Genomic DNA, 26,738 nt, shown 5'->3' with positions numbered 1-26,738 from the left:
TGTCATTGCCAACAAAGGGTATATAACAAAGTATTGAGAGAAACTTTTGTTATTGACCAAATACTTATTTTCCACCATAATTTGCAAATTAATTCATTAAAAATCCTACAATGTGATTTTCTGGATTTTCTTTTGTCATTTTGTCTGTCATAGTTGAAGTGTACCTATGATTAAAATTACAGGCCTCTCATCTTTTTAAGTGCGAGAACTTGCACAATTGGTGGCTGACTAAATACTGTTTTGCCCCACTGTACATCTTTGCCAACACATAGCTAAAATGTATTTAACAAGCTAAACAGCTGCCCTTAGCAAAAATGTGTTTGGCGTTAACTCTCTAGCTAATAGGCTGTTGAGAGTATACACTTCCTATTCCAAATATAATTTGGGGAGGTCAATATATTAATTTACAATTTTTTTGATTACATCTCCTTGCCATTATCATTCATCTGATGCCAAGATGTGATACATTTGTTTTTGCTAATGTATGATTGGGGTCCCTAGGTCTCCAGTTTGCCTGGGAGGGGGTCCCTGGGCAAGGTTGAAGACCCCTGAACTATAGCATTTTTACATTATTCCACGTACAATTCTGCCATTTACTAAGCCTATTCTATCGCTTTCAAGATAACCTTACATCAAAATGCACACCTAACGAACTAGTTGAAGCAGTTAAAAATGTTTGTCTGTTCAGGCCAAACAAATCAGTCTATTTTTATTCCAAAAACACATTTTGGCCCATTCCTCCTGACAAAGCTGGTGTAACTGAGCGGAAGGAAGGCTGCATGGTCCCATGGTTTTTATACTTACGTATTATTGTTTGTACAGATGAACGTGATACTGAGTTTGAAGGTAGGCCTTGAAATACATCCACAGGTACACCTCCAATTGACTCAGAAGCTTCTAAAGCATGACATTACTTTCTGGAATTTTCCAAACTGTTTAAAGGCACAGTCAACTTAGTGCATGTCAACTTCTGACCTAATGGAATTGTGATAGTCAATTATAAGTGAAATAATCCACCTGTAAACAATTGTTGGGAAAATTACTTATGTCATGCACAAAGTAAATGTCCTAACCGACTTGCCAAACTTATAGTTTGTTTACAAATAATTTGTGGAGTGGTTGAAAAACAAGTTAATGACTCCAATCTAACTGTATGTAAACTTCCGACTTCAACTGTACACACACACACACACACACACACACACTGATCATGCTGTTTTTATGTGGCTGCAATGAAAGTGAACTGCTCACGTGTGATCAGGGGTGTATTCATTCCGTCAATTCTGTTGAAAAACATTTCTTAAAAATTGAACAGAACAGGGATAAACATACCTGAATTTGTCCAATAGATACTCATTTGGAACTGTTGGACTAATGATTACACCATAGCTAGATGCAGGAAACTGTACACGGCGGTATTGAATGTGTCATTGCCTGTCACCTTGATTACTCAATTCTCTTGATCCATGCACCTACACTGTAAACATTCATTCATAAGCTAGGTTGAAGCAACCTCAGGATGGGTACCACTGAATGCAATATCATGCCTTGAACATGTTCGTTAAAGAAATCATTAATTTCAATCCAAAAATTATTGTACTAATCCTAGATTGCCCCTTTAAACCTATTCGCGGAAAAAAAAGTCACATTGGAGATACTGTACATCTAACATCTGAGAAGTCATAAGGAAAAACGTATTGACCCGAATGAGTCTCAACTTGCTTAACACATTGTGCAATTATCAACAGTTTATGCAGACATTCCTTTTGATGGGAAAGTCTGTTGCAGCACTGCACACCCTATGCACTTTGAGATCATACCATCTCCAAATATTTCACTGAGAACATAGTATGTTAGTTTAGGACAAAATCCAAGATTTAAATGGATATAACGAGAGGGTCATATCGTAGCAGTGGCTTGGACTACTTATTTGAATCTGAAACCAACAGTAAACAAGCCATCATGCAAAGGCCTACTTTTAATTTAAGATAGCATTTCAGCCTATAGTCAGTAAATCCACGTACTCCTCAAAAGGCTATATCGTTTGTAAAATGCAGTTGAAATACTGCATTGTTCACCTGATCCCCACTTAAAATACAAAAGCCTCGAATCAAAAAAATAATGCCTGGATTCTAAATATTACCACTCAGATCAGTGCAAAGTTGTAGTCAACTCCAAAACTATGGTGGTGGTCTCTCCTCGCAGTGCAGTATTTCAGGAATTCTACACAGTACATTAAAAACCTACAGTTGAAGTCGGAAGTTTAGATACACTTAGGTTGGAGTCATTAAAACTTGTTTTTAACCACTCCACAAATTTCTTGTTAACAAACTATAGTTTTGGCAAGTCGGTTAAGATATCTACTTGGTGCATGACACAAGTAATATTTCCAACAATTGTTTATAGAGATTACATAACTTATAATTCACTGTATCACAATTCCATTGGGTCAGAAGTTTACATACACTAAGTTGACTGTGCCTTTAAATAGCTTGGAAAATTCCAAACAATGATGTCATGGCTTTAGAAGCTTCTGATTGACTCAAATGATGTCATTTAGCCTATTGGAGGTGTACCTGTGGATGTATTTCAAGGCCTACCTTCAAACACAGTGCCTCCTTGCTTGACATCATGGGAAAATCAAAAGAAGTCAGCCAAGACCTCAGAAAACAAATGTAGATCTCCACAATTCTGGTTCATCCTTGGGAGCAATTTTCAAATGCCTGAAGGTACAACAATAATCTGTACAAACAATAGTATGCAAGTATAAACAACATGGGACCACGTAGCCGTCATTCCGCTCAGGAAGGAGACAAGTTCTGTCTCCTAGAGATGAACGTACTATGGTGCGAAAAGTGCAAATCAATCCCAGAACAGCAAAAGGACCTTGTGAAAATCCCTCCTCCCTCTCTGCAGATGACTTCGTCAACCATTTTGAAAAGAAGGTCGACGACATCCGATCCTCGTTTGCTAAGTCAAACGACACCGCTGGTTCTGCTCACACTGCCCTACCCTGTGCTCTGACCTCTTTCTCCCCTCTCTCTCCAGATGAAATCTCGCGTCTTGTGACGGCCGGCCGCCCAACAACCTGCCCGCTTGACCCTATTCCCTCCTCTCTTCTCCAGACCATTTCCGGAGACTTTCTCCCTTACCTCACCTCGCTCATCAACTCATCCCTGACCGCTGGCTACGTCCCTTCTGTCTTCAAGAGAGCGAGAGTTGCACCCCTTCTGAAAAAACCTACACTCGATCCCTCCGATGTCAACAACTACAGACCAGTATCCCTTCTTTCTTTTCTCTCCAAAACTCTTGAACGTGCCGTCCTTGGCCAGCTCTCCCGCTATCTCTCTCAGAATGACCTTCTTGATCCAAATCAGTCAGGTTTCAAGACTAGTCATTCAACTGAGACTGCTCTTCTCTGTATCACGGAGGCCCTCCGCACTGCTAAAGCTAACTCTCTCTCCTCTGCTCTCATCCTTCTAGACCTATCGGCTGCCTTCGATACTGTGAACCATCAGATCCTCCTCTCCACCCTCTCCGAGTTGGGCATCTCCGGCGCGGCCCACGCTTGATTGCGTCCTACCTGACAGGTCGCTCCTACCAGGTGGCGTGGCGAGAATCTGTCTCCTCACCACGCGCTCTCACCACTGGCGTCCCCAGGGCTCTGTTCTAGGCCCTCTCCTATTCTCGCTATACACCAAGTCACTTGGCTCTGTCATAACCTCACATGGTCTCTCCTATCATTGCTATGCAGACGACACACAATTAATCTTCTCCTTTCCCCCTTCTGATGACCAGGTGGCGAATCGCATCTCTGCATGTCTGGCAGACATATCAGTGTGGATGACGGATCACCACCTCAAGCTGAACCTCGGCAAGACGGAGCTGCTCTTCCTCCCGGGGAAGGACTGCCCGTTCCATGATCTCGCCATCACGGTTGACAACTCCATTGTGTCCTCCTCCCAGAGCGCTAAGAACCTTGGCGTGATCCTGGACAACACCCTGTCGTTCTCAACTAACATCAAGGCGGTGGCCCGTTCTTGTAGGTTCATGCTCTACAACATCCGCAGAGTAAGACCCTGCCTCACACAGGAAGCGGCGCAGGTCCTAATCCAGGCACTTGTCATCTCCCGTCTGGATTACTGCAACTCGCTGTTGGCTGGGCTCCCTGCCTGTGCCATTAAACCCCTACAACTCATCCAGAACGCCGCAGCCCGTCTGGTGTTCAACCTTCCCAAGTTCTCTCACGTCACCCCGCTCCTCCGCTCTCTCCACTGGCTTCCAGTTGAAGCTCGCATCCGCTACAAGACCATGGTGCTTGCCTACGGAGCTGTGAGAGGAACGGCACCTCAGTACCTCCAGGCTCTGATCAGGCCCTACACCCAAACAAGGGCACTGCGTTCATCCACCTCTAGCCTGCTCGCCTCCCTACCACTGAGGAAGTACAGTTCCCGCGCAGCCCAGTCAAAACTGTTCGCTGCTCTGGCCCCCCAATGGTGGAACAAACTCCCTCACGACGCCAGGACAGCGGAGTCAATCACCACCTTCCGGAGACACCTGAAACCCCACCTCTTTCAGGAATACCTAGGATAGGATAAAGTAATCCTTCTCACCCCCTTAAAAGATTTAGATGCACTATTGTAAAGTGGCTGTTCCACTGGATGTCTTAAGGTGAATGCACCAATTTGTAAGTCGCTCTGGATAAGAGCGTCTGCTAAATGACTTAAATGTAAATGTAAATGTAAAATGCTGGAGGATACAGGTACAAAAATATCTATATCATAATGACAATCGTTATGTTTGGAGGGAAAAGGGGGAGGCTTGCAAGCCGAAGAACACCATCCCAACTGTGAAGCATGGGGGTGGCAGCATCATGTGGGGGTGCTTTGCTGCAGGAGGGACTGGGGCACTTCAAAAAATAGATGGCATCATGAGGCAGGGAAAGTGTGTGGATATATTGAAGCAACATCAAGACATCAGTCAGGAAGTTAAAGCTTGGTCACAAATGGGTCTTCCAAATGGACAATGACCCCAAGTATACAGTGGGGCAAAAAAGTATTGTCAGCCACCAATTGTGCAAGTTCTCCCACTTAAAAAGATGAGAGAGGCCTGTAATTTATCATCATAGGTACACTTCAACTATGACAGACAAAATGAGAAAAAGAAATCCAGAAAATCACATTGTAGGATTTTTAATGAATTTATTTGCAAATTATGGTGGAAAATAAGTATTTGGTCACCTACAAACAAGCAAGATTTCTGGCTCCCACAGACCTGTAACTACTTCTTTAAGAGGCTCCTCTGTCCTCCACTCGTTACCTGTATTAATGGCACCTGTTTGAACTTGTTATCAGTATAAAAGACATTGTCCACACCTCAAATAGTCACACTCCAAACTCCACTATGGCCAAGACCAAAGAGCTGTCAAAGGACACCAGAAACAACATTTTAGACCTGCACCAGGCTGGGAAGACTGAATCTGCAATAGGTAAGCAGCTTGGTTTGAAGAAATCAACTGTGGGAGCAATTATTAGGAAATGGAAGACATACAAGACCACTGATAATCTCCCTCGATCTGGGGCTCCACGCAAGATCTCACCACGTGGGGTCAAAATGATCACAAGAACGGTGTGCAAAATTCCCAGAACCACACGGGGGGACCTAGTGAATGACCTGCAGAGAGCTGGGACCAAAGTAACAAAGCCTACCATCAGTAACACACTACGCCGCCAGGGATTCAAATCCTGCAGTGCCAGACGTGTCCCCCTGCTTAAGCCAGTACATGTTCAGGCCTGTTTGAAGTTTGCTATAGCATAGCGCATTTGGATGATCCAGAAGAAGATTGGGAGAATGTCATATGTTCAGATGAAACCAAAATATAACTTTTTGGTAAAAACTCAACTCGTTGTGTTTGGTGGACAAAGAATACTGAGTTGCATCCAAAGAACACCATACCTACTGTGAAGCATGGGGGTGGAAACATCATGCATTTGTGCTGTTTTTCTGCAAAGAGACCAGGACGACTGATCCGTGTAAAGGAAAGAATGAATGGGGCCATGTATCGTGAGATTTTGAGAGAAAACCTCCTTCCCTCAGCAAGGGCATTGAAGATGAAACGTGGCTGTGTCTTTCAGCATGACAATGATCCCAAACACACCGCCCGGGCAACGAAGGATGGAGGAATGGGCCAAAATACCAGCAACAGTGTGTGAAAATCTTATGAATACTTATAGAAAACATTTGACCTCTGTCATTGCCAACAAAGGGTATAGAACAAAGTATTGAGAGACTTTTGTTATTGACCAAATACTTATTTTCCACCATAATTTGCAAATAAATTAATAAAAAATCCTACAATGTGATTTTCTGGAGAAAAATATTCTCATTTTGTCTGTCATAGTTGAAGTGTACCTATGATGAAAATTACAGGCCTCTCTCATCTTTTTAAGTGGGAGAACTTGCACAATTGGTGGCTGACTAAATACTTTTTAGCCCCTACTGTACTTCCAAAGTTGTGGCAAAATGACAACAAAGTCAAGGTATTGGAGTGGCCATCACAAAGCCCTGACCTCAATTCCATAGAAAATGTGTGGGCAGAACTGAAAAAGTGCGTGCGAGCAAGGAGGCCCAAACCTGACTCAGTTACACCAGCTCTGTCAGGAGGAATGGGCCAAAATTCACCCAACTTATTGTGGGAAGCTTGTGGAAGGCTACCCAAAATGTTTGACCAAAGTTAAACAATTTAAAGGCAATGCTACCAAATACTAATTGAGTGTATGTAAACTTATGACCCACTGGGAATGTAATGAAAGAAATAAAAGCTGAAATAAATCATTCTCTGCTATTTTTCTGACATTTCACAATCTTAAAATAAAAATTGGTGATCATAACTGACCTAAAACAGGGAATTTTTACTAGGATTAAATGGAATTGTGAAAAACTGAGTTTGAATGTATTTGGCTAAGGTGTACGTAAACTTCCGACTTCAACTGTATATCGCACTCAGATGTCGTGGATGCCAAAGAACTTTGCTGAGAAAGTACAATGAGCCCTCAATGTGACCTTGGATGAGAGAGATGTATGGGGATTAACAGCAAAACTATGGTAGTGTGTCCATTTTAATCTGAATGAGCAGCAGCTGAAGCAAACACAGATAAACTTGTTTGCTCAAGGGCTTAATGACAGGTTACTCCGTTAATTCTAGCATCTGCTGCTGTAAGCCTACACAGAGTCAATCAACCCACACATTTGCAGTTATGTACTGTCACATCCTTCCTCTCCCTGGTATTATTGCTCCTGATCCACAGTAAGGATAGCAAAGGAAGAAAGCGTCTAAATCCTGAGGAATTTGTATGCTCCTTTTGGGAGCAAGGAGAACTCAGAGGGGACCATGTGTTTGTAATGAAGGAGGTTTGATGAGTCAAGGCAGATATGGAAATATGGCCTCCCAGCTGACAACGCGCCCCCCCGTCTACTCTGACTCATATTGACAAATGCAAGGATGTTTCAGATTCAGGAATGTTCAAATAAAAATCTATTTATATTCCTAAAATCATTCCTTATTCATAAATCATGCAATGTTAAATCATTCAAAAGTGCACACAGTACATTAAACTATTTGTAATAAGTGACTTACCTGCTGAAGCTGACATGAAAAGATGGAGTTGACATCCCTGATCCATCCCCAAATTTCTGGCCTCTGTTCCAGCCATCACTGACTGAGGGCAGTGGCGGATACAGGCCAAAGACAGGCTTCTGATCCTGCTGTACGCACACTGCCGTCGATGTGTTTGTGCTGTAGTGGTAACTCGGCCCACTCATGGAGCCCACCGAGCTGTGGGTACCAGGTATGTCCAGGCTGGATATCTGACAGTAGCTCTGGCGCTCGTTCTCCTGCTTGATTACCCCCGGGGTGTAAAGTTGGATGAAGGAGGTGTCAGAGTCCTTCTCGGTCTTGATGACAGACATGGAGATCCCTGGGCCCAGTTGCTGCCCCACACCATTCACATTTTTACAGTTTCCCCCACTGCTACTGACTATGGGCTTGGTTTCCATGTTGCCTTCAACAAGCAGGGCATCATCCACTGACAGGGAGGAAAGGAAAGCGGCCTCGTCAGCCAGGTAAAACTCATTCAGGTCAGACAGAGAGCCAGGCAAGTCCAAATCCCGCAGAATGTCCAGCGTATTGTCACCAAGGAGCCTCTCGTTGACATCCAAGTCCTTCAGTGACTGTCCAAAGCTGACCGTCTCCATGTCAAGCCTGTCCTTATCCATTGGTGAAAAGTCCTCAGTTTTCAGAGGGAGAAGGTAATTAGAACATCCAAGTACGGAGGTCCCTGGGGTGTTGGCTCGATTCAAATCTGAAATGCTCTCCTCCAACAGAGCAAAGTTCTCAAACAGCTGCTGCTGTTGATGATGATTCTGCTGCTGTTTCTGTGCAATCTGCATTCTCAGGGCCTTGCCCATTAACTTCACTTCAGCCTCCTCTATAGGGAGTCCAATGGAGGTTGTCCCTGCTGTGGAGAGCTCACCCTGAATCTTAGTGACATTCAGTCCGTTACAGGAGTCTCTGACTGGAGGCTGGGGTGTGGAGCCAGGCAAATGCATCACTGAAGTTAATGTGGTGGCCTTGGAACTGCCTGCGTTAACCGAGAAGCTTCCCTCTTCACCTCTCTCTAAGCTCTTGTCCTGGTTATCCATTTCTTGATCCTGCTTGACACACACAGGGATGAAAGCACTGGTTTAGAAAGTGCTTGTAATTCAATTTAAAAACGGCAACAGACTGATAATTAAAAATAATTGTCTGAATTTAAAAATGGGTACATTGTTATTTACTATGCAATCATTTCAATGCACATATTTGATCTTTAAACCATATGATCACATCTCTCCTGGCTTCTACATCACTGACAATGACAGCAGTGTAAATAATATTCCAATGTTGTAGCTACATGTCATGACCACCAATAAACTAGCAAAAAATACCTTCAATCGAGAAATCAGAGGTGTAGCCTATAGACATCTGAAACAGTGTTTACATTTACATAAATATTTTACGTCCATTTTGTTAGACTCAAGCAATGTTTTTCTGTATGCAAGCATGAGCATGCTTTTTCTTTTCTCATATCACCACAATGGGAAAGAGAAAGCACGCGCATGCTCGCACACGGAAAAATATCACTTAAGTTTAACAAAATGGAATATAACGTTGCGGACAAAGTTTGGAATTACACAATTGAATATGTACAACATCTAAAGATCTGCATCAGTATAGCGAAAGCTTTGCCATTTCTAAAAGGATATGAGTGATTGGACCCTTTGTTCATGTTAATCCATGGCCAACATACTGCATAACAAACAACGAGTCTTGCTGGTGGGGTTTCACAGAAAATTAATTTGTATCCGCTCTCGTTACATTTCGGCTGCATATTTTCCGAAATTTTCTTCAAATCTGAAAACGATGTAAAGACAAGCCCATTTTCTTTAGAATTGCATTATGGGCCCTAAAAGCATGGAAAGTGTCCACTGCTTGTATACTTTGTATTTTGGCGAAAGTAGTACGACATCCGGGGACTTTTGGCATACTTATTAGTCATATTAAGGATATAGTTAGTATCTATATAGTCCATTTACAGTGGGGCAAAAAAGTACTTAGTCAGCCACCAATTGTGCAAGTTCTCCCACTTAAAAAGATGAGGCCTGTAATTTTCATCATAGGTACACTTCAACTATGACAGACAAAATGAGAAAGAAAAAATCCAGAAAATCACATTGTAGGATTTTTAATGAATTTATTTGCAAATTATGGTGGGGAAAAAACTACTTGGTCACCTACAAACAAGCAAGATTTCTGGCTCTCACAGATCTGTAACTTCTTCTTTAAGAGGCTCCTCTTGTCCTCCACTCGTTACCTGTATTAATGGCACCTGTTTGAACTTGTTATCAGTATAAAAAGACACCTGTCCACAACCTCAAACAGTCACACTCCAAACTCCACTATGGCCAAGACCAAAGAGCTGTCAAAGGACACCAGAAACAAAATTGTAGACCTGCACCAGGCTGGGAAGACTGAATCTGCAATAGGTAAGCAGCTTGGTTTGAAGAAATCAACTGTGCGAGCAATTATTAGGAAACGGAAGACATACAAGACCGCTGATAATCTCCCTCGATCTGGGGCTCCACGCAAGATCTCCCCCCGTGGGGTCAAAATGATCACAAGAACGGTGAGCAAAAATCCCAGAACCACACAGACCTAGTGAATGACTTGCAGAGAGCTGGGACCAAAGTAACAAAGCCTACCATCAGTAACACACTACGCCGCCAGGGACTCAAATCCTGCAGTGCCAGACGTGTCCCCCTGCTTAAGCCAGTAAATGTCCAGGCCCGTCTGAAGTTTGCTAGAGAGCATTTGGATGATCCAGAAGAAGATTGAGAGAATGTTATATGGTCAGATGAAACCAAAATATAACTTTTTGGTAAAAACTCAACTCGTCGTGTTTGGAGGACAAAGAACGCTGAGTTGCATCCAAAGAACACCATACCTACTGTGAAGCATGGGGATGGAAACATCATGCTTTGGGGCTGTTTTTCTGCAAAGGGACCAGGACGACTGATCCGTGTAAAGGAAAGAATGAATGGGACCATGTATCGTGAGATTTTGAGTGAGAACCTCCTTCCATCAGCAAGGGCATTGAAGATGAAACGTGGCTGGGTCTTTCAGCATGACAACCGGGCAACGAAGGAGTGGCTTCGTAAGAAGCATTTCAAGGTCCTGGAGTGGCCTAGCCAGTCTCCAGATCTCAACCCCATAGAAAATCTTTGGAGGGAGTTGAAAGTCCGTGTTGCCCAGCAACAGCCCCAAAACATCACTGCTCTAGAGGAGATCTGCATGGAGGAATGGGCCAAAATACCAGCAAGTGTGTGAAAATCTTGTGAAGACTTACAGAAAACGTTTGACCTCTGTTATATACCCTTTGTTGGCAATGACAAAGTATTGAGAGAAACTTTGGTTATTGACCAAATACTTATTTTCCAATTTGCAAATAAATTCATTAAAATTTTTAATGTGATTTTCTGGAAAGAAAAATCTAATTTTGTCTGTCATAGTTGAAGTGTACCTATGATGAAAATTACAGGCCTCTCATCTTTTTAAGTGGGAGAACTTGCACAATTGGTGGCTGACTAAATACTTTTTTTGCCCCACTATGTCACAAATAGTACTGTTGGTGCAGTTAGTATGAGTATTTAAACACAGCTCAAGTCAGAGTTTCTTTTAGGATTTCTTTCCAGCAGTGGTGGCAAAAGATGGGGTAAGTGATATCATTGCTGGAAGGCTCTCTGACTTTCAAAAAAGACATACTACTCTAAAATGCATGAAAATGTGTTGACACCATCTGAAATATAACTGATGGCCGCCACTGCACTGTAGGGAGGGAGATAAGGAGCAAGTGGTAACTGTATGCCCGTGGATCACATTCGCACCACTGCTCGCTCTGTTTGCTACAAATATACACCAACTCAACACGGATCATAAAGGGATATTGCGACATTTTGACAATTATGACCCTTTTCTACTATCCCAGAGTCAGATGAACTCATGAATACAATTTTTATGTCTCTGCGTGCTGTTTGAAGGAAGTTGAATGCATTTTTGCGAGCCATTGCTAACTAGCGTTAGCAGAATGACTGGAAGAGTTTACAGGAACAGCTAGCATGCTATATTAATATAGGAAAAACTACAAGCGAAATCGCAAAAAGTGTCTGTACACTTCCATAACATACGATATGCACTCAGTTGTGGAAAAAGCACCGAATTGTCATACTTGAGAAAAAGTAAAAGATACCTTAATTGAAAACGACTCAAATAAAAGTCACCCAGTAAAATACTACTTTACATTTACTTACTTACTTTTAGTAAAAGGTATTTGGTTTTAAATATTCTTAAGTATCAAAAGTAAAAGATACGAATAATGAAAAATTCCTTATATTAAAATAAGCAAAACGGCACAATTCAATTAACATTATTTTTTTGCGGCTTGCCAGGGGCACACTCCAACACTCAGACTTTATTTACAAAGCATTTGTGTATAGTGAGTCCACCAGATCAGAGGCTTTAGGGATGTTCTCTTGATAAGTGTGTGAATTGGACTATTTTCTGTCCCGCTAAGCATTTAAAATGTAACAAGTACTTTTGGGTGTCAGGGAAAATGTATGGAGTATAAAGTACATTATTTTCTTTAGGAATGTTGTGATGTAAAAGTTGTCAATAATATAAATAGTCAAATACAAAAACCAACCAAAAACAACTTAAGGACTACTTTAAAGTACTTTTACACCACTGTTTACACTGAACAAAAATGTAAAATGAAAGATGCAAAGTGTTGGTCCGATATTTCATGAGCTGAAAGAAAAATCTGAAAAATTTCCCATAGGAACAAAAAGCTTTTCTCACATTTTGTGCACAAATCTGTTTACATCTCTGTTCGTGAGCATTTCTCCTTTGCCAAGATAATCCATCCACCTGACAAGTGTGGTATATCAAGAAGCTGATTAAACAGCATGATCACAGGTGCACCTTGTGCTGGGGATAATAAAAAGGCCACAAAAATGCCACTTTAAAAATGTGCAGTTTTGTCACTGCAACCACAAATGTCTCAAGATTTGAGGGAGCGTGGAATTGGCATGGTGACTGCAGAAATGTCCACCAGAGTGGTTGCCAGAAAATTGAATGTTCATTACTCTACCATAAGCGGACTTGTTAGAATATTTTGCAGTACATTTTCTGTAGTTTGGAATCAGACCTGCACAACGGCTTTACGAAACAGTTTCAGTTTTTTTTTTACCTTTATTTAACTAGGCAAGTCAGTTAAGAACACATTCTTATTTTCAATGAGGGCCTAGGAACAGTGGGGGGGCAGAACAGATTTGTACCTTGTCAGCTCAGGGGTTTGAACATGCAACCTTCCAGTTACTAGTCCAACGCTCTAACCACTAGGCTACCCTGCCGCCCCGGTTCAGCAATATTCTTGGGATGTCTGGTGTGAACTGCTCGTGGTCATGCCATGGCATCTCAAAATCGTGCTGAGGTCAGGCATATTTTCTTCTGTTAGAAGTAAAGCCATTCTGTTGATTTACTTCTGTTTTGGTTCGTTGTCCTGTTGCTTCACCCAACTTCTGTTGAGCTTCAATAGATGGACAGAGAGCCTAACATTCTCCTGCAAACTGTCTTGGTAAACTTGGGAATTCATTTTTCCGTCGATGATAGCAAGCTGCCCAGGCCCTGAGCCAGCAAAGTAGCCCCAAACCATGATGCCCCACCACAATGGTTTACAGTTGGGATGAGGTTTTGATGTTGGTGTGCGGTGCCTTTTTTTCTCCACACAGTGTTGGGTGTTCCTTCCAAACAACTCCGATGTAGTTTCATCTGTCCACAGAATATTTTGCCAGTAGCGCTGTGAAACATCTAGGTGCACTTTTGCGAACTTCAGACGTGCAGCAGTGGCTTCTTGGTTGTGTCCTCCCATGAACACCATTCTTGTTTAGTGTTTTACATATCGTAAACTCGTCCACAGAGATGTTAGCATGTTACAGAAATCTCTGGAGGTCTTTAGCTGGCACTCCAAGATACTTCTTAAGCTCAGCCTTCTGCGCTCTGCTCTTGCAGTCATCTTTGCAGGATGGCCACTCCTAGGTAGAGTAGCAACAGTGCTGAAATTTCTCCATTTACAGACAATTTGTTTTACCGTGGATTGATGAACATCAAGGCTTAGAGATACTTTTGTAACCATTTCCAGCTTTATACAAGTCCACAATTCTTCATCTTAGGTCTTCTGAGATCTATTTTGATCGAGGCATGGTTCACATCAGACAATGCTTCTTGTGAATAGAAAACGTTTTTTTATAGGGCAAGGCAGCTCTAACCAACATCGTCTCATTGATTGGATTCCAGGCTAACTGACTCCTGACTCCAATTAGCTTTTGAGAAGTCATTAGCCTAGGGGTTCACATACTTTTTCCAACCTACACTATCTATATTCAATATAGACAAGAAAAATACAATAATTTGCAGACTGTTTTTCTATTGTTGTGGCCTGTAAAAAGATCAGATCAAATTTGATGACCGATTTATGCAGAAATCCAGGTAATTCCAAAGGGTTCACATCAAAAACAAATGGAGAAAAATGCATCCCATAACATTAACATGGAAATAGCTGTTCTATCATTCAGCCTACAGTAGCAGCCAATGTATGGTGTCAATGTAGGCTTACATTCCAAGAGACTTATGAAAAAAAACATTGATATTAACCTGTTTACACACTTGTCCTTCAGACAAGGTGGTGACTGAAAAATGTTGACTGATGTTTGATATAAGAAACCAAAATAAAATGCATTATTATTCCCATATCATTATTACAGAGAATCAGACAAATGATGATACCATCTACCTATTGGCTACTTAACTTCTTTGGGAATGGGGGGCAGTATTGAGTAGCTTGGATGAATAAGGTGCCCAAAAGTAAACTGCCTGTTACTCAGGCCCAGAAGCTATATGTATATAATTAGTAGATTTGGAAAGAAAACACTCAATGTCTGAGTACAACAGAACTCATATGGCAGGCAAAACACCAGGAATTGGGAAATCTGAAGTTTGTAGTTTTTCAAGTGATTGCTTATCCAATATCCAGTGTAAATGGTGTCAATTTGCACTTCCTAAGGCTTCCAGTAGATGTCAACAGTCTTAGAAAGTTGTTTCAGGCTTCTTTTGTGAAAGGGGAGCGAATAAGAGCTGTTTCAACAAATGGTCAGGCTGAAAGCCTTTAGTTTAGTCTCGCGTGTGAGTGCGACGGTCGTTCCCTTTCCTTTCTAATGCCAACGGAATTGTCCGGTTGGAATATTATTGAAGATTTATGATAAAAACATCCTAAAGATTGATTATATACATTATTTGACATGTTTCTACGAACTTTAACGGAACTTTGTCTGGACTTAGTGCCCGTGCTTTGTGCATTTGGATTAGTGAACTAAACGTGTGAACAAAAAGGAGGTTTTGGACATAAAGATGTACTTTATCGAACAAAAAAACATTTATTATGGAATTGGAATTCCTGAGTGCATTCCGATGAAGATAGGTAAGTTAATATTTATAACGCTATCTCTGACTTTTGTTGACTCCACAAATTGGCGGGTATATGGTATGGCTTGTTTTGGGGGCCAAGTGCTGTACTATGTACATAAGGCTGTCTCTAAGGTGCAGTGTTGAGTAACAGGGTGGTAGCCAGCTAGTGATGGCTATTTAACAGTCTGATGGCCATGAGATAGCTGTTTTTCACTCTTTCGGTCCCAGCTTTAATGCACCTGTACTGACCTCGCCTTCTGGATGATTGCGGGGTGAGCAGGCCGTGGCTTGGGTGGTTAATGTCCTTGATGAACTTTCTTTGACGTCGGGTGCTGTAAGTGTCCACAGGAGGCCAGGCAGCATGCCCTCGGAGATGCTTTGGGCAGACCATCCCACCCTCTGGAGAGCCCTGTGGTTGCGGGAGGTGCATTGCCGTAGCAGGAGGTGATACAGACAGACAGGATTCCCTCAACTGTACATCTGTAAAAGTTAGTGAGGGTCTTAGGGGCCATGCAGAAAGTTTTCAGCCTCCTAAGGTTGAAGAGGCGCTGTGGTGCCAGGAAAATGTGGGTGGACCATGACAGATTGTCAGTGATGTGTACGCTGAGGAACTTTAAGCTTTCCATCTTCTCCGCTGCGGTGCCATCGATGTAGACAGGGGCGTGCTCCCTCTGCTGTCTCCTAAACTCCACGATCAGCTCCTTCGTTTGTTGATGTGGAAGGAAAATAATATCTCCCTCAACCACTCTGCCAGGGCCCTCACTTCCTCCCTGTAGGCTGTTTCGTCATTGTTGGTAATCAGGCCTACTACTGTTGGGTCGTCTACAAACTTGATTGAGTTGGAGGCGTTTGTGGCCACACAGTCATGGTGCAATGTAATGCAGGTTATATTGAAAGTGGATAATATTGCATTGATTCAAACACAATTCCCACAGTAGAGTGAAACATTTATAGTGGTAACGAAAGGAGAAATGTCTAGAAAGTTGAGTGACGTTCAATCCCGTGCTTCTCTGAGCAGGCTGATACTTATTCTGCACGGTAGTCCAAGGCAAGCTTGCAGCTTAGAGGGAACATTACACTTCGCTACTAATTCATTGCAGCTGCTGGTTGTAGTGCGATTGGAGGTAGGGGGCACATTTTATGTTTTGTAAAAGTGTTGAATAAAAACTGATCGAACTCACTCAAAAACAGCTGCTCTTTGCTGTTATGCAACGTGGCTGATGCAACAGATAACAATTAGCTCAAAATGTTGATAAACTATTAGGCTATTTCTTCACATTATAAGCACAGCAATGCGATAAGCATATTTTCATACCAGCCAGGTAGGCTATACTCCTGTTGTAAAGATAAGCAATGTGCTTAATATTAGGAAAGCTGAGAAATAAATAGTAACCTATAGAAGGCTCTTTTATTAGATTGCAATTTTTATTTTATTTTTTAAAAGGGCTGTTTTCGGAATGGTAAAGAACTGTAACTGTGTGATTGCGGGGATGCAGGGTTGTGTAACAAACAAAACAACTATAAATGTGCCTGCTCTAAGTTCCTCAACGGCACAGCTAGGAGAGCTAAAAAATTTGTTTTTAAATAAACCTAGTTGAAGACTATTTGAGTCATAAAAGTGCATTGAAATTACTTAGGAACTGTGCACGTTGGAGAGGTGTGTGTGTGGTCACTTGAAGACACCAGTTACTCCTCTCACTCAAACCCTTGCATTTGTTGTCCTACCCCACATTTCCAGGAATATTCTTACTGAATGTATCCAGCGCATTTTCAGATTTAGTTAACAAATGTGGCCAAAAGTATAGTAAATGGAAATGTACATAAAATCAAGTGTAATGTTTGGATTTAGTTTTGTCAACTGTCCACAACTTTGGTCTAACAATTTCCCATAATCTCCAAATTGTTCCCTTTCAATTGCTACCATGCTTATGCATTTCATATTTCTTCTGTAAGAAACATTTCAATTTATCCCTATCCATTTACAGTGCTTCTGGAAAGTTTTATTACATTACGGCTTTATTCTAAAATTGACATTTATTTTTGTTCCCTCCATCTACAGATGTATGCCCTCATTTGTTCTCCAGAAATATTGTATTTACATAAGTATTCAGACCCTATGAGACTCAAAATTGAGCTCAGGTGCATCCTGTTTCCATTGATCATCCTTGAGATGTTTCTACAACCTGATTGGAGTCCAGCAGTGGTAAGTTCAATTGATTGGACATGATTTGGAAAGGCACACATCTCACTATATAAGGTCCCACAGTTGACAGTGCATGTAAGAGCAAAAACCAAGTCATGAGGTCAAAGGAATTGTCCATAGAGCTCCGGGACAAGATTGTGTCGAGGCACAGATCCAGGGAAGGGTACCAAAACATTTCTGCAGCATTGAAGGTCCAACAGCACAGTGGCCTCCATTATTCTTAAATGAGCTGGCCGCCCGGCAAAACTGAGCAATTGGCGAAGAAGGGCCTCGGCCAGGGACGTAACCAAGAACCTGATGGTCACTTTGACAGAGCTCCAGAGAACCTTCCAGAAGGACAACCATCTCCTTTGAATGTTTTGGTACACCTATTGGAGAGCTCTTCTTTGTTCACACCAATTCAGCATCATTCACACACACTCTTAAGCTTTAGCCCCAACCATCTCAAAAGGGTTGATCCAGCAGTCAAACACCCAAGCTAACATTCACTAGCTTAATAGCTACTTAGACACAAATGAGAGAGCAGCTAACTCCGACCATTTTGCTCACCCTAGCAGAGCTGGTTAGGCTGGTTTTATGTTATGAACCATAATCCCAACTCATGTCGTTACTACCCTGCATGAATCTGCAGGTAGCTAACCAACCAGGTTCAATGTTAGCTAGCTAACACTAGGCTATCACTAGCAAAGCAAATGGCTCCGAGATACAAATAATATTATAATACACGTAAAGTTAGCTAGCAAAGCCAGCTAGCTAACAGTACACTAACTTGAAATGAAAACTGACAGAATTAGAAGTGTAATATCTGAAAATGTAGCTAGCTAGACTATCTTACCTGTATACATAGATGGAGACTTCTCCCTCTCTGTCATGGATGCTATGGTTGCGGATGCCCTCACTTTGAAGATGTAATCTGGAGACAGTGGTTCTCCATCTCCTTAGCTATCATACTGTAATTCCACTGATTTCAAAACTCTGTCCTCAAAAAAGTGGAGAGCAACACTTACGCAGTTCTATTATGGAATACAATTTTTTTAAGCCACGTTAGACAGGATTACCTACACATACTGACCAGCTCCAACGTGCTACATGGCAGACCAATCCGAAATCCTCTCGGAATGTCCAGCCCACTCAATATCTCAGTCAATCATGACTAGTGGGAAGGTTGCTGACTTTGTCTGTGGCTAAACCAACTAGGCTCGTAATTTAACAGCTGGCATACAAGTTTGTTATTAAAGCACATGAAAGTTCACACGTTCCACAAGGCATTTCTACCCCCCAAAAACACATTTGATTAAAAAATTAAAAATGATCCAAATCCTGTCCAATCAATTTAATTTACCACAGGTGGACTCCAATCAAGTTGTAGAAACATTTAGGATGATCAACGGAAGCAGGATGCACCCGAGCTCAATTTCAAGTCTCCTAGCAAAAGGTCTGAATACTTATGTAAATAAGGTATCTGTTTTTTGTCACTATGGGGTATTGCGTGTAGATTGATGAGATAAATTATCAGTTTTAGGATAAGCCCATAACGATTTGTGACTCACCACCTGGAGTAACAACATCATTTAAAAATATATATATATATTTTTTTACATTGGATAAAAGTAGAGACTCAGAGCTACAACATGGTATATCATACACTGTATTTGAGGAACAATGGGAAAGTAATTCTGCTTTGAAAGTTGATAAATTACATTTGTGTTGAGAAAGCTCGTCGTGTACACTCATTCAGCATCGTTCACACCCTCTTAAGCTTTAGCCCCACCCATCTATCTCCTTGCTTTCAGAGCACACACACTTGACTCTCTGGTTGTTGATTGGTTTACCTCTGGATAACTTGAAAACAGCCTAACCAACTCTGCAGGCAACAATTTCATTATGCTTTTTAGCCAACGTTTACTGACACCGGACATATTCAACTGGTGTTGTATACTTTAGCTTAAGACATGTAGCTAGCTACCTAGGTAAACAAACAATGAACATCGTTAGGTAAACAACATGTGAGAGCACACACACACATCACGTTAGCTAACAGGCCAGCCAGCTAACGCTAGCTAATATACACGTTAGCTTGAAATAAAACCACTGTCAAAATTAGAAACGTGTAATATCTGAAAATGTAGATAGCTAGACCATCTTACCTGTATACATAATCATGCATGTTGGACACGTCTCCCTGTCACGGGTCCATGACACAAATGCCCTTAGTTTGAAGACATAATCCTGAAGCAGGTGTTGTCCCAGCTCTTTAGCCATCATACTCTAATTCCACTGATTTCAAAACTCGATCCTCCAGAAAGTGGAGAGCAACACTTATGCAGCTACATTTTTTTTTAAAGCCACGTTCGACATCATAGCCAACAGACTGGCCAACGCAAAAAGGCTTCAATAGGGCAGACCAATCCGAACTCCTCTCGCTGTATGTCCAGCCCACACATTATCTCAGCCAATCATGGCTAGTGGGAAGGTTGCTGCTTTTTATGTGGCTTAACCAACAAGGCTCGTAATTGAACAATTTTATTTGTATTTAAAGATGGCATACAAGTTTAAGGCACATGAAAGTTCATGTTCAAGAAAGCATTTCTGCCAACAACAAAAAACATTTTGATAATGTTCTGACACCATTAACACTGTCATAACATAGGCAGAAGGGGAATCTCCCCTTGCTCTTCAGTATTGGTAAAGGAATGTCCTTGTCTACAGAAGACCTGCTGCCAAAACTACCATCCAAAAGTTAATATTGGAACAATGCTGCTAATATAGGAATGTTAAGAATATTCTTTAGGTCCCTGCTGACCAATGTCATATTACTTTTCATTTGGCGAGGTCATTAAAAACTGTATGAACCAAATACTGTAACTTAGGACGGAAACCCCCCCCCATTCCATCCAATACGTTGTCTGATATATGAAAATGGGTAAAACTATTTTTGTTAAGATAGGAATTTGATTTTAGGAGTCATAAGAGAACTTCTAATCGTATACTTAGCACATTAAGTAGCCACGCCCCAGATGAGGTCAGAGAGCTCGTCAGCGTGATGGAACCGCCCTTTCTGACCAGAGTACATAAAAGGACTCGCTAAGAATTAATATATCAGACCAAAAGATGTGAGACCATGGTCCATACGTTGAAATGGTTAGAAACTCAAACTCTCAACACGAGTTAAAGAAAACGAACTTACCAGACCAATCAAAATGTAAATATTAATTGGCACATTTAAAAACTGTCCTTCTGTGAAGCGCAGTCGGGAACTAGTTCAGTACGATGGCAAGGTCGATAAACCAGGAGGATTCGCCATCATCGTTTAAATCTCCAGTTTAAACAAAAACTTTGTCCCTTCTGTTGTTTCAATTAAATTCAAATTCAAATCAGCATTGAAAAAAAAGGAGCAAGTTTAATTTGTTCCACCTAAATGAGTCTGACCACAAGTCAGAGATCATGATGATGGCACACCAAATGTGTTTGATGGATTGTGGGAAAAGAGCAGGAATAGGCTTTTTTTTAGGCTACAGTCCAAGCTAAGTCTTCCAATGGTGCAACTGCTGTCGGCATCCAAAGATTATCCAACTTGAATAAACGCTTGAAGGTAAGGATGACAGCAGTGGTGTAATCTACGGCGATACGGCTATCAGTTATTATTGATATCTACAAAGCACATTGATGTGAATCACACTGCCACTCTCATTTAGCTATTTGCGCATTACGGATTGTGGTTGTTGTGGATGGCTGGTCACAATTCTAAATGTGTATTTGGACCCAATAATGGTTGAATTCAAGAAGTTTAAGCTGCCTAGCAATCATTGTTTTTGAAACCAGTGGACAGCCAGTGGGAGAAAAAAAAATGTCTTGCAACAGCTGCATAGTGGGGAGCCAAGACTACGAAAAAAAAGTGGGACTTTTATTGCTCAATCTAATTCACACTGATAAAAAAAAAAAAACCACAAGCCTAATGGACACATGTTCAAACTTGCACACTTTTGATTGACCCTTTGTCTATTTTTGGATATGGATATATATATACATACACACGTTTTTATTTTTTACATCACAACTATGAAATAACATAAGGAATAATGTAGTAACCAAATAATATGTTAAACAACAATATATTTTAGTTTTGATATTCTTAAAATAGCCACCCTTTGCCTTGATGACAGCTTTGCACATTCTTGGCATTCTCTCAACCAGCTTCACAAGGAATGCTTTTCCAAAAATCTTGAAGGAGTACCCACATATGCAGAGCACTTGCTGGCTGCTTTTCCTTCACTCTGCAGTCCAACTCATCCAAAAACCATCTCAATTTGGTTGAGGTCGGGGATTGTGGAGTCCAGGTCATCCGATGCAGCACTCCATCACTCTCCTTGGTAAAATAGCCCTTACACAGCCTGGAGGTGTGTTGGGCCACTGTCCTGTTGGGGGAAAAAATTATAGTGGGACTAAACCCAAACCAGATGGGATGGCTTATCCCTGCAGAAAGCTATGGTAGCCATGCTGGTTAAGTGTACCTTGAAATTCTAAATAAATCACTGACAGTGTCACCAGAAAAGCACCCCCACGCCATAACACCTCCATGCTCTACAATGGGAAATACACATGCAGAGATCACCAGCACCACGTCTCACAAAGACACAGGGGTTGGAACCTAAAATCTCAACTTTGGACTCAAGACTAAAGGAAAAATTTCCACTGGTCTAATGTCCATTGCTCATGTTTCTTGGCACAAGCAAGTCTTCTTATTGGTGTCCTTTAGTAGCGGTTTCTCTGCAGCAATTCGACCATGAAGGCCTGATTCACACAGTCTCCACTGAACAGTTGATGTTGAGATGTGTCTGTTACTTGAACTCTGTGAATCATTTATTTGGGCTGCAATTTATGAGGCTGGTAACTCTAATGAACTTATCCTCTGCTAAAGAGGTAACCCTGGATCTTCCTTTCCTGTGGCGGTCATCATTTAGAGCCAGTTTCATCATAGCACTTGACGGTTTTAGCGACTGCACTTGAAGAAACTTTCAAAGTTATTGAAATGTTCCACATTGACAGACCTTCATGTCTTAAAGTAATGATGGACTGTCATTTCTCTTTGCTTATTGGAGCTGTTCTTGCCATAATATGGACTTGGTCTTTTACCAAATAGGGCTATCTTCTATTTACCCCCCCTACCTTGTCACAACCGATTGACTCAAACCAATTAAGAAATAAATTCCACAAATTAACAAGGCACACCTGTTAATTGAAATGCATTCCAGGTGACTACCTCGAGAAGCTGGTTGAGAGAACGCCAAGAGCGTGCAAAGCTGTCATTAAGGCAAAGGGTGGCAACTTTGAAGAATCTCAAATATATTTTGATTTATTTAACACTTTTTTAGTTACTACATGATTCCATGTGTTATTTCATAATTTTGATGTCTTCACTATTATTCTATAATGTAGAAAATAGTCCAAATAAAGAAAAACCCTTGAATGAGTAGGTGTTCTAAAACTTTTGACAGGTAGAGAGAGAGAGTGAGTGAGTGAGTAAATATATATCCTTTGATTCGTGAAGAATATAACTTATGCCTCATGAACCTGTCACACTCCATGAAAACTCAAAATATAAGCTTGTTTTACACCAATGTTTGTAAACATTGTAAATGTAAACAAACACTGTATAGCCTCATAACATGGTTAAAACAACTATTTGTAAATAATGGAGGGTCAGTCCTTGCAGCCATAGCTCTGTCTATTAATCTGGGAGTGGTTACATTTCTCCAGGCCCATTCCTCAGCTTTTTACCAAAAGAGGCGGGGCGACCGTTTTGTTATGGTTTCACCTGTGGATTTACCCTTTAAAAACAGTTGCATATTATCAAGATATCAAAGTGCCACCAACAAAAAGGTAAACAATAGGCCTATAGCAAATTCACTTTTCAGTAGTGCTCAAAGCATGCCATTCCATGAGCGCAGCATTTATTTTTCAACTCAAATTAATGAGCCCAATCAGTCCTCCATGACAACAAATAAACAACAAAGTACGACTGGCTAATAAGTCCTTCGTTTTGGGGTCATGCTCATGTAACAGTATAGACTTTACGTTCGTCCCCTCGCCCCGACCTTGGCGCGAACCAGGGACGCTCTGCACACATCAACAGTCACCCTTGAAGCATCGCTCCACAAAAGCCGCGGCCCTTGCAGAGCAACGGGAACCACTACTTCAAGGTCTCAGAGCAAGTGACGTCACCGATTGAAACGCCACTAGCGCGCACCACCGCTAACTAGCTAGCCATTTCACATCGGTTACACTCAGGTAAAACAATTTTGCTAACCTATACTTCCATATTTCCAAGTCCTATTCTTGAAGATTAAAGGGCACTTAATTTATTGGAATGACTGGAATTCTGAAATACCTTTACATTAAAAACCAAAGTCTCATTTAATCATATTATTATATGTAGTACAACGCAATGGGTTAGAAGTCTACATAACCAACCCATTAAGTAAAACGTAACATCCATATGGCCAGCTATGTAAACTTCAACATTGATTTATCCTGCAACACACATTGTTGTCTTCTAATGCCTCTTAAGGGGAAAGTAATCTACAAGTTACTGAATGTAATCAGATTACGTTTTTGAGTTAGGGTAATCCAAAAATACATTTAGAAAGTAACCTACCCAACCCTGCTAATGACGACAACTTTATTTCTCAACTCCTAATACTGAGCCAATTACACTCACCGGAGTACCTAACATAGGCTTTGAAAACGCACACAATAATAGGCTACCAGAGCACCAAGTGCCACTGACTGAGAATCTTTCTTGACATGAAAATTAATTTCACCAACACATGACTAACCAACTAAACAGCTGCTCTTAGCAAAAAATGTGTTTGGAATTAACAGCCTATTTGCTAGAAAGGTAAGCGTTTACACTTGCTCCAATTATGTGGGAAATCCATCTACCAAATCTATTCATTTTAAAATATTGATTACTCCTCCTTTCCATTATCATTCACCTGACGATAAGACAAGATGTGAACAATTATGTGTGTGGTGGGTGGGGGGTCCCTGGTTGTCTGCGAGGGGGTCCCTGGCAAAGAGAAGGTTGAAGACCCCTGTTCTCTCTCGCTAGCTAAATATGAAGGGTCGCAGTGGTGCAACCTATTGGCTGCGACTGGGAATTGCATCAAGTTAAACAGGAGAAAGTGATTATTACATCATATAAACTAAAGTATGTACATGAAGCTTGTAAGCTTTGTGGCTAATAAAATCACCAATGGGCTCAGGGATCGACATGGCGATAAAATGCTCTACTGAGACGCATAATTTTTACACTGACAAGAAGGGCGTCTAACTAAAGAAGAGAGCACAGACTACTTTACAGCTGAATCATTGCACAATAAAATATCTCCTAACGTTATGAGGTAACGTTACGGGATTTATGGCTGTAACTAGCCAGATCATGCAAGATAGCTGCCAAATACAACAAGATGCAATCAAATCACACATTCGACGACATGTTACCTTAATCAGACAAGGGAGTTTTCCAAACTAGATCATATCCATTCAGTTCGACTTTGCTGGAATTCTGAGCTCTATGGCTTCTAATCCGTCTTCACAGGAAATATTCCTCGTGCAACGCTGAATTTCTGAGCTCTATGGCTTCTAATCCGTCTTCACAGGAAATATTCCTCGTGCAGCGCTGAATGATTTGCTGCATTCCCCGTTGGAAAAGTATTGATGTAGCTTGTTAGCTCGTGCGCTGTTATTCCCTTGCTCACGTGACGTAGCTAGCTACAGTTTATGTATGGTGCTGTCAAATGTTAAAAGAAGCCAACAGGATGCAGTCAAGTTAGCTATTTTTGCTAGCAATCTACTTAACTCAGACAGTAAGCAAAAACGAACATGAATTCGTTAGCTATAAATTCTAAATGGACAGCAGAATTGACATAACCAGCATTCTATGATGCAGTACAGTAGAAAACTCATTGACATTACATAATATCCAAGCTAGTTGGCGAGTTACAGTTAACGTTACAGTAGTTACAGATTAAAACGTTAGCTGGTGCTGCACATTAGCAAACTGCGGTAAACGCCCCTCTAAAGACAGACAGGACTACCGTTATACTCTAAAAAGCTGTCAAAAACACGGCTGCTGGCCTCTGTTATTTGAGAATTATCTGTTAATTGAACGATTAGAATATTCCGCCCTGAAACATAGTTGTATGGAATTGATTAGAATGTATAAAATCATAATCAGCATCTAACAGCCTCTCAAGCCAATGTAGATCCAGTAAACAAGCTAACTTGCAAATAGAAAAACACTTTTAAAGTGTTTTCGATTACTGGTAACATTGCCTCTCTTTATCAAGTTACGCCAAACTCGTACATGCAACGTTAGCTAATTTCGCTAGCTATAACCAATGGTAGCGACGTTAGCTTAGCTAGCTACTACCTTTCAAATCGTGGACTTTGTTAACGTTTGTCAATAATGACTAGTTATTATAACTCATGATTGTGTTAAAACATATCTGATGTTACTTACGAATGACAACACATTGCTAGCCAATAAGTACGAAAACAGAGTCCTAGCTAGCTATAGCCACTCAACTTCCAACGCAAAGAAACTTTGTAGACGACGTCCTTGAGGCGCGCTCCAGGTGACACTGCAGTATGTGAAGCGAGCTATTCTAAAACACAAACTAACAACGTTATATATAGAGACATAAATTCGGTACAATTGTGTAAACTTCAAAAGCACGGCACACTATGACTAACACGAATCATTTCAATGGCGCAACAAAGTCCGTATAAAATGTACATAGGGGCGAAGGGACCTATGTGAAGCAAGCCACAATAAGGATTAGTCACAATAGTGGCGTTTGCGGTTCGCCTTCAAATTAAAAGGTCCTTCTTTGAACGTGATGCAAGCGGATACAAATAGTGCAATCACGCCATATTTTGACTAAATAATGCTTAACAAGGTTGGAATATTATAGAAATTCAACAAAAAGCAATAATTTGTTCATTTTTTTTTTTTTTTTTTTTAAGTAGTAAAAAAAAAAGTTTAACTCACACTGTGAATGTATAAGACTTCAGAATTGCATTGGGAGCATACTTATATTTTACTGTACGGCCTTACCTATGGATTGTGGATCTATGAAATTGAGTATCTGCCAATATAGTGACACCCACAGAACACAACTATGTAGAATTTAGACAAATATTAGCATCTAACTCTTATTTCAGAACTCTGAAACCACTGTGAAATGAGCCACATTAGCTTAGCAGTCAACTTACTATGTGTATTGAACATTAATATTGCAATGTCAATACACACAGTAGACTGGATAGTGAGGTGATTACCCACAGTTAGAGTTCCACTATAAGAGCTACCCTACTGGGCACACCATGTAATTTTCACATTAATAATTGGGTAAT

At 41.1% G+C, this 26,738-nt stretch overlaps 1 protein-coding gene across 2 annotated transcripts in view; it reads right to left on the bottom strand.

Annotated features, from left to right (window-relative positions):
• LOC115105248 (glucocorticoid receptor-like) overlaps nt 1-26,137 on the bottom strand; it is a 102,336-nt gene extending 76,199 nt beyond the window's left edge. For both annotated transcript variants that reach the window (XM_029627033.2, XM_029627035.2), the window contains exons 1-2: nt 24,822-26,137; nt 7,637-8,709 (exon numbers count right to left, since the gene is read on the bottom strand). In XM_029627033.2, coding sequence (XP_029482893.2) covers nt 7,637-8,700 — 1,064 coding nt within the window. In that variant the 5' untranslated portion in view covers nt 8,701-8,709; nt 24,822-26,137. The remainder of the gene's footprint in view (nt 1-7,636; nt 8,710-24,821) is intronic.
• Between the last annotated feature and the right edge of the window lie 601 nt (nt 26,138-26,738).

Source organism: Oncorhynchus nerka, linkage group LG22, assembly GCF_034236695.1.
Source record: "Oncorhynchus nerka isolate Pitt River linkage group LG22, Oner_Uvic_2.0, whole genome shotgun sequence".
Lineage (NCBI taxonomy): Eukaryota > Metazoa > Chordata > Actinopteri > Salmoniformes > Salmonidae > Oncorhynchus > Oncorhynchus nerka.
Note: the sequence above shows the minus strand (reverse complement) of the source record. Positions and strands in the feature narration are given on the sequence as shown.